We start from the raw sequence: 9,293 nt of genomic DNA, 5'->3' as shown, positions 1-9,293 counted from the left end.
AGTGGTGTGGAGGGGGGCCAGCTGGTGATGTCAAGGGATTTATAGAGGAGATTTCAAGACCTTTTAAGGGAATGAGGCAGTTGCTGACGACTGGGAACCGCTAACTGGGAACCACTAACGCCGTCCCCGGATAAGTCCCCAACCCTTATTATGCTACTTATCCTGAAACGCTTGCGATGTTTAAAGAACATCTTGTGCCACTCCCTTTACATGTGGTTCAAAAGACAACATTAAGTTCTGGGGAGGGGGTTTGGGGGATCAGAGTCTAGGGTAACTGAGACTGAGCTCTCAGAAGACATAAAGCCCAAAGTGGGTGATCTGGGACCTGGGAGGGAAAATTAAATGCCCAAACACACCTGGGTGCATTGCACATCTGTATTTTCCTTTCTTTCTCATTTTTTTTTTTTTTTTTAAACCACACTAGTCGGGGGTCTGGAGGAAACTTTATTTTTGTAAGCAGTTATAAAAGCTGCTTAGCAGCTTTGCACCTCCAAAGAGAGATCTGAAAATAAAATATTTACTTAACATCAGGGCACCTGGGTGGCTTAGTCGGTTGAGCGTCTGACTTCGGCTCAGGTTTGTGGGTTAGAGCCCTGTGTTGGGCTTGGGCTCTGTGCTGACAACTCAGAGCCTGGAGCCTGCTTCGGATTCTGTGTCTCCCTCTCTCTGTCCCTCCCCTTCTCGTGCTCTGTCTGTCTGTCTCTCTCTCAAAAATAAAGAAACATTACCAAAAATTTTAAAAACATTTATTTACTTACATTGCATTTCCAAGTGTTTCCATACTCTTCCCCAGTGGTCAGGGCTCCCCCGCCCAATGGTTTCTTATCTTAAGAATGTGGGTTTTATAAAGAGGAACCAAGATCGATTACAACGACAGAGTAGATTTAGTGGAACAGATAAGCTCCAATTTGAACAGCTGGGTTTACTTTTTTGTTTTAAATAGATAACGAAGGAAAATAGTCCCAGAGTTAGGAGCAGGGATCTAAGTTTGGAGGAATGATGGTGAAAGGCCTAAAACCAACTTTGAGCGGAGTAGAAAATTCTCCTTGCCATCAAGGAACACCAAGACAAAGGAATAGACCACGCGGAACCAAGCAGAGGACCCTACAGAATACTCAATGCCACCCAATGACAAGGCCCAACGCCCAAGTGGAATGGAAGGATTAGGAAGCATCTGGAAGTGAGCCGCGCGAAAGTACTTCGGGGCCCGCCACACTGAGGGGTGACCGGTTGCCGCTCTGTTTCCTTTTATTTCTGGGTGCGGAAGAACTCACTCCTGCGATCTGGAAAAATCCAATCATCTGCTTTAGCGCCAGACATTTTTTTCAATTGTAGCTCAAATAAAAGGGCCAGGGAACATACGTTTTCTTTTCCTTCTCTGAAGGGCGGGCCGGGGGGGTCCTCTTTCTGAATTAGCACCCGGGGTCCCATCCCAGTTTAGATGTTTCCCACGGGGGAGGAGCGCAATCCTGGAAGCCTGCGGGTGGAAGGCGCCTGCGCGCTGCCTCCAGCCTCTGCTTGCCTGCATCACCCCCAACGGCGCTCTCGGCTCCATCCATCTTGCAGGATTCTCCCTCCGGGGAGCTTGTCTCCTCACTGACTCCGAAAGACCCTTTGTAGATCAGTGTCACTGCAGACCCAGGCTCCACGTCTTCTGCGCTCCTTCTACTGTGTTCTTGAATTCTTTCCCTATTTCAGACCGGGCTCAAGCCTCATCTTCCTGAAGCCTTCCCTTCCCTCCCATGACCCTTAGAGACGACGCCTCTCCTATGCTTAGATCACCCATTACCTCCTGCCCTTAAAAGTATCTCATTACGGTGTATCCATACCTCTCTTACAACCCGCCGCCTCTCCGCCCATAGAAACTATTGTTAGATTTTGTTAAATATGATTTTATTGCCTTTGATCAAAAGGCTTTGTGGCGACAAGGTGTGGCATTAATAAATATTCCTCTCCTGAGATACTAAGCAGGGCCAAGAAACAAGGCTGTTAACTTGAATCTGAATTCAAAAAGCAAGCAATGGTCCCATAGTCAGGAGAGCTTAGAAGAATCTCCATGAGAAAGGACGGGCAGACCCAGCACGGCACTCAGCCCTCACGTCCTTGGAGTCCAAATTCAGTAGGCCCTGCTCCCTTCTCCAGATCTCATTCCACAAGTGTTCCAAGAGAAAGAAGGCAGTTAGGCCTCTTCCAGAACCTCCCAGAATGTCTCAAACCTTCAATACGGTTTGTTTCTTGCCTCTCGGGTCCAGGGAGATGGGTGGGGAAAGTGCTGGAGAAGGCCAGAAGGGGGGGGTGGGGGGGGTGTAGGTTCCTTGCTAATCGTGTCTTCCCACCGTGTTCCTCTCGGGAGGGGGGGAGGCACCAGCACCAGCACCAGCCTCCTCTTGGAAGTCGATTTGAAAGAGTACTTAATTTATAAAAACGTAATATACATAATTGTGTGGACAGAGAGGCTTGCCTTTAAAAGAAATAAATGGGAAATGTGACCTGCCCTTGGTATAGGGGCCTAGGTCACAGGAGTCAGTTTCAATTAAGAGGGAAAGATGATGTAGGCCAGCATCAGAAAATGTGATACCTTGTAGGGTAAGCTTTTTTATAGGGCAAACAACCCAAATTAATGCTTATGTAATAAAAGATCATAATAAACCATTGGATTAGACACCATTAGTGATAGAAGGATTTTTTTTTTTTTGGCAGAAAAATTACTTAATATTTTTATTGTCACCTTTTAAAATGGGCTGATGATTAGGACGCCTGAGTGACCCAGTTGGTTAAGCGTCTGACTCTTGGTTTTGGCTCAGGTCATGATCTCACGGTTTCATGAGTTTGAGTCCTGTGTCAAGCTCACTTGGGATTCTCTGTCTCTCCCTCTCTTTCTGCCCCTCCCCCACTTGCACAGTCTCTGTCTCTTTCAAAATAAATTAACTTAAAAAAATCCAGTTTAAAATGGGCTGATGAGCAGGTGATAGATAGCACAGTGTGATAGATAGAACACTGGACCAGATATTTTTTTTAAAAACCAGGTCTCTCATCCTGCCTTTGCCATTCATTAACTGACATCTTAGGCAATATGGGTCTCCGTTTCTCTGCTATCAAATAAGAGACTAAAAGGATCTTCAAGTAATGGCTTTTCCAGCTTGAAAATCTTATGCTAAGATTATTTTATCATGTATACATCGTAGGCCCACCCTAGGTATCTTTGCAAGTTCTTTATGTGAAACTTTCATTTGTTATTTATCAGGAATAAATTCACTACTCTATAAAGTAAAAACAAAAACACACACACACACAAAAACCAAACCACAACAAAAAAACAACTCTCCAGTCCTTTGTTTCAGTAGATTTGAGCTCAGATTGAATTCTGAACTGTGAGTTCTGAGTTCTCTCCCCTATTGCAATAGCCTTGAATAAAACCTTCCTTATCAATTGAGGAAAAAAGAAGGGGGGGGGGTGGTGGTGGTAATGATTTCTAGCTCTCTATGCCCCAGGAGACACTGTCGGGTTAAAAACAATAGCATGAAAAAAGAACCTTTTGTAGCTAAGTGTTACCTAATAGGAGGAAATTATTCTGTGTTCTTAACATTTTATATTATTTACGCAAAGATTTGATGCGTTCTATTCAGGTGTGCATCTGAGCAGTATTAGGCAAGCTGATACAATCTTTATTTTTTGTTGGTTAAACTCACAGAAGGATTCCCAGGACCTATTGCTCTATGACCTACCCTTCCCTCTCTCAGCCTTAGTTTCCGCATCTGTAAAATGGGTATACTGATCATACTTATCCCGTATGGCCAAGTGAGACAATGCACAGGAAGTGCATTGTAAAGCAGGTATTTTACGACCAAAAGCAAATCAATTTTCTCAGTTCCAAATATGTGTTACAGTTTGCTGTCAGTTTACTTATAACCCATCATCGTGTGATGAAAAGATTACTGAGGTAGGAGCTGTAGCTTACAGGGAGGACTAGGCGAACTACTTCATCTCCCTGGGTTTCTGTTTTTTTCATCTTTCCAACAGAGGAGCTGAATTAGAGGACCCCCTAGTAACTTCCACTTCTAAAGGGATTTAGGAATTTTTTAAAACACTTTTAAACAAAGTTTTAATAAAATTTAACATAGCAAGTATTATACGCTTAAGCAATTTACATCTTAATTAAATGTACTTCAGATTAAAATTGTGTTAAGCAGTTTTTAAATACAGAAGGATATGGAGAGTGATAAAACTTGATTCATTTAAAAAATAGATTTCGAAATGCTGTGGGAAATTCAATTATGTTTAAAGGTGCAAAAACAAGATTGAAATCACTGCTAAAAAATAAGGAAATTTACTTTGGATGCCCATTGTTTCTGGAAGAAGGGTGTTTTCAGGCCTGTGTGGCTCTGACGTATTAAATGGAGGCCAAAACAGAGAACAGGCCTCTCCTGTTTGGACCATTTCTTCTAACTGAAATGGAACGAATACAGCTTAGCAACAATACACATCTAAATAAAACACGGACCCTGAATTTGATGGGTGTCTCATTTGCAATAAAGAAGACTTTCATGGCAATCCAGGCCATGATGGAAACACCTTGTGTGTGACATAGAGTTGGATTTAAATTCTGGCTCCTTTCCTTTCTAAGTGTGTGACCTTGGGTACGTTCATAACCTCTCTGTGCCTCAGTTTCTTCATAAATGGGATGAACCTTAGGAGTGTTTTAAATATTAAATGAGATAGGGGCGCCTGGGTGGCGCAGTCGGTTAAGCGTCCGACTTCAGCCAGGTCACGATCTCACGGTCCGTGAGTTCGAGCCCCGCGTCGGGCTCTGGGCTGATGGCTCAGAGCCTGGAGCCTGTTTCCGATTCTGTGTCTCCCTCTCTCTCTGCCCCTCCCCCGTTCATGCTCTGTCTCTCTCTGTCCCAAAAATAAATAAACGTTGAAAAAAAAAATAAAAAAAAAATAAATTAAATATTAAATGAGATAATACACGTAAAGCTCTAAGAATAATGCCTGACACATAGAAAAAGCTCAACGCATATTAGCCACAGTGATTGATTCCATACATAACTACTAGAGGTCTATCTACTATGTAGTGGTCACTGTATTAGACCCTGAAATATCTTTGGGGCTTCAGCTTTTTTGTGTCTGGTCTACAATGTGTTACAGAGTTAGACAGGAAATTCCAAAAATTCAGCAGTCCAACGGGACCCAAGTAAATCTAGAAAGAAGGCCCTTTGGAGTCAAAAGACTTTAAATTCAGGAGGGAAAAGGAGATGTAAGTGAGGTAGTTGCTTAGGGTCTTGCCTTGAAGTGGTCGAGTTCTGATGCCAGCTTTTAGAGAGCACGTTACGATGCATGTTAAAACCACCATGACATTCAAAGAATCAGACATGCCCGATTAGATTTTCATGTTCTGTATTTATAAAAATGTTAGTGGTGCATTTCCTCAGTGCAAATGATTTTTGGCTCTTACTAATATTTATGTCTGTAGTAAAGTCTATACAGCATAAAGTAGGTGATGAATTTGTTCTAGTCATCAGTTTGCCTTTATTTAAGGGGATATCTCAGAAGATGCTGTATCTTGGCCAGGAATTTCAGCAGATTGGAAGCAGGCAACATATAGGAAAGGACAATTGTACTTTAGCACTAGGAGACAAAATGAGAAATACAATTATGGCGGTAATGCATTCTCTTATATAAATTTATCATGGAAATCGTCTAGGAAGCTATGCCTTTTGCAAGCCACATTGTGTTGCTTTGTGGTGATTCCCAGCCTTGCCTCTATGACAATCAGTGTTGTTTGGTTTGGGAGTTGTCTCGGGTGGATGTGTCCACAGGGCACCAAAAGCAGGTTTAAGATGATGAGTTCAACCATCATTCCTCCTCCTACAGAGGAGCTGACCATTTGGTCTCAGTGATCTCAGGCTGGACTGGCTTTGGCACCAGCTTTTGGGAGGTAATAATTTGAAGGCACGGTGATCATAGCTTTCATGGACCACGACCTATAATGCTTCACAGATAATCCTATGACCCCCTCATTTGCACATTGCGCATAGCAGAAGCACTTGATGTAAAGGAAAGAAGTAAATGGGTCTCTTCTTAACAACAGGCAAATAGACTGAAGTTTTTGCCAAAGTGGAAAGAACAGTCAGAAATAACTTGGGGGGCGGGGCGCCTGGGTGGCTCAGTCCATTGAGCGGTTGAGCACCCAACTTTGGCTCAGATCATGATCTTGCTGTTCATGAGTGTGAGCCCCACATCCGGCTCTGTGCTGACAGCTCAGAGCCTGGAGCCTGCTTGGGATTCTGCGTCTCCCTCTCTCTCCGCCCCTCTCCAGCTCGTGCTGTCTCAAAAATAAATAAATGTTTAAAAAAAAAAAAAAAAGAAAGAACTTGGAAGTTCACCTTATCCATACCCAGTTACAGAAGGTTTAATTAAGAAAAACAAAAACGTTGAGGATTCTCTTGTCTTTAGTATTCCTTTTGTGGCCTACCCCATTTCCACGGGCTGATGGCTTTTTAATATTACAACCATTCTAAAAGGCACTCCCCCCCACCCCGCCCCCAAGCCTGTATGACAGAAGTCACAAATCACCGCTCAAAGGAAGAAAAGGCGCCTGCGATGGGCCCCCAGTGAGCACAGTCTTGATTCTCCAGGGAAAGGGAACTCTCCGAATTCACGATTTGCACAGATCTGGGCCAGGACTGGGGCCTTCCTGGTAGAACATAAACACACGACCGTAAACACCGCCCCTCCCCCCCTCCAAAAAACAAAAACAAAACATCCAAGGCGCTGCTACCGCGTCTAACCCTCAGCAGCCCGGCCCCGAACGTGACCGTAAAAACAGCAGCGCGCTCGGGAGCAGGGCGCAGCTCGCGGGCCGGGCCGCAGGGCTCGCGGGCCGGGCAGGGCAGGCGCGGCGCTCCCGAGGACTTTCACCTGCTCGGCGGGCGGGCGGGCGGCGCGGGGCGGGCGCGGGGCGGGGCCTGGGCGCCCGCGGGAGGAGCCGGCCCGGGCCCGCCCCGCAGGAGGAGCCGCTCGCTGGCGGCCGATCCGGCGTCTCCGTGACAGGCACCCCGCTCCGCCGCCACCGCCGCCGCCGCCGCCGCCGCCGCCTTTTCTTCCTCGTCCGGGGCAGCCGCCGCGCCGGGTCCCGCTTCGGGCCGCGCGCCCACCGCTCCCCTCCCCCGGCCCGCCGCCTCCCGCCCGCTCCCGCCCGCTCCCGCCGCCGCCCTCCTCGCCCGCAGAAATCGCGCGGCCACAGCGCCGCCCGCAGCCGCGCCGCCCGCTGCCGCCCGGCCCTCGGCGCCGCTCGGGTCCCGGCTCCCGCGGCCGCCGCGCGCCCCTCCCCTCCGCTCCCCTGCCCGGTCTGGCCGGCCCCTTCCCGCTGCCGCCTCTGGAGGAGCCGGTCCACCGCGGGTCACCATGCCCAGCAAAACCAAGTACAACCTTGTGGACGATGGGCACGACCTGCGGATCCCCTTGCACAACGAAGACGCCTTCCAGCACGGCATCTGCTTCGAGGCCAAGGTGAGGGGTCCCGGGGGGAGGGGGCGCTGCCCGGGAGGGGGCACGTCCGAGCGGACGCGGGGCTGGAGGGGGGCCTTAATGTTAGGGAGGTGACTTCCCTTCTCGGGACTGAATTCCCCGGGCTCCTGCCCAGAACTGCTACAGAGCAGCTGCGAAGTTTGGGCGGTATGGCTTCGCCCCCTCCTCCCACCTGCAGACTCCCCCATCCTCACCTCCCGGGACTGCTCGACTTGCCGATCCCTCCTTCCGCGGAGGAGAAGCCGGCGGGGGAGCGCAGCCAGGTCCCCTGGTTCTTTAGAATCGCTTTAGGGAAGCTCTGGTGTTATTTACCTGCTGGGATCCCTTGGGAGAGGTGTTTTCAGGAAGGTCTTTTAAAGGGGGAATGCCTGCTTCCTGATCGAGGAAAATAATACCGGAGTGGTTTTTTTTTTTAAATTCCAGGTAACCGGGTCCAAGTGTCAGTCACTTCTTAAATGCTTGATTTGCCACGACTCCTTTGCAAGTGCCAGTCATTGAAGGGGGGAGGGGTGAAAGCTGCCCATTTGCTAGTTTTGTGGCGTAATGTTAAGTTTCAGCAGCCAGCAGGGAACCGCTGCTCAAGAATTTAGCGGGGATGACTGGAATTTTCAGGGCCGAGGCCGGAGCCCCAGCAGGTCCGTCCTTCGGGGAGGGGGCGGGGCGCAAGCCTCGGGACTGGACCAGTAGGTGCGGGATAAAGGCTGGCCCCCTGGGACGCACTTCCCCGGGGTGAGGCGTTCTGGTTTCTGCGATCCCAGCTGGGGCTCCCGCTGCCCATCGCTTGGGAAGAGTGCTTCTGCTCTTTCTTTATGCCGCCCGCCCCCAAAGGTCCAGGGTTTCTCAGTGTGCCTGTCACTGATAAGTGAAGGAAAGTACTGCCCCTCCGAGTGGGTTGTTTTTTAGGTTCTTGCTGGTTTTGAAAAGACAGTACTTCCGATGTGGAGGCAGTTTTACTCTTCGTTCCCTTTTTTTCCTTGATGACTTCGTGGATGCAGGGTGTGATTTCCGGCAAGGATGACTCTGTCAGGTGGCTTTTTCCTTCAATTTGTGAAACATCTTTGGAGTGTCTGATAGGCGCCCCATGCAGTCAGTTATCTTTAGATTTTTTTCCTTCTTCTGGAGATGTGTGACTTGGTGAATCTTAACCTTTTTTTTTTTTAAATCCCTCCGAATAACCTTCTCCCAGCCATATTTGCTAGCGCTAGGACCCCCCCCCCCCTCCCCGTCAAACCCTGCACAGCTGAACTGCTGGGTATGGCTGGGACCAGAGTGGGGCTGTGGCCGAGATCTTATCTTGCTTCTCCCGGAATAGACCTGGTTGGTCTAAGATGGGGTGTTTGGGTTAATTTTCGTCGAGGCCTGTTGCTTTGGTGAGCAAGTTTTTCATGTTAAAGTATGAAATTTTCATCACGGTCATCACTCAGTTTTCTTGGATGTACTGAAACTGGGGAATTGGCTTCGCCTTGTGTGGCTCACCAGTGCTCCACAAGAATGAGGGCAAGAACGGGGATCAGAATTAAAGTGTTCTAAAAACCTTTTTATTCAACATAAATAAACAAGTACATAAAATAAATCCTTTTTGTTCTTTTCTCAGTCTCTGCCTTTGGTCCCAACTGGGTCTCAGAACCCGGTATGCGTAAGAATCACCAGGTGAGGGGACTGAAAAGTCTGATTCTTGCCACCCCCCCTCCCCAAGTCTAATTTGCTACATCTGGGGAGTTGGGGAGCCTGGGACTGTGTACCTTTAATGAGCATTCCAGGTG

General features: G+C 48.1%; 1 protein-coding gene across 3 annotated transcripts in view; it reads left to right on the top strand.

The window, feature by feature from the left end:
* The first annotated feature begins 7,339 nt into the window (after positions 1 to 7,339).
* Positions 7,340 to 9,293, top strand: part of LOC115504938 (carboxyl-terminal PDZ ligand of neuronal nitric oxide synthase protein) — a 287,020-nt gene continuing 285,066 nt past the window's right edge. For all 3 annotated transcript variants that reach the window (XM_030302196.1, XM_030302195.1, XM_030302194.1), the window contains exon 1: positions 7,340 to 7,512. In XM_030302196.1, coding sequence (XP_030158056.1) covers positions 7,408 to 7,512 — 105 coding nt within the window. In that variant the 5' untranslated portion in view covers positions 7,340 to 7,407. The remainder of the gene's footprint in view (positions 7,513 to 9,293) is intronic.

The sequence above is a fragment of the Lynx canadensis genome, chromosome F1, assembly GCF_007474595.2.
Source record: "Lynx canadensis isolate LIC74 chromosome F1, mLynCan4.pri.v2, whole genome shotgun sequence".
In the NCBI taxonomy this organism is placed as follows: Eukaryota; Metazoa; Chordata; class Mammalia; order Carnivora; family Felidae; genus Lynx; species Lynx canadensis.
This window is presented reverse-complemented; position numbering and strand designations above follow the sequence as displayed.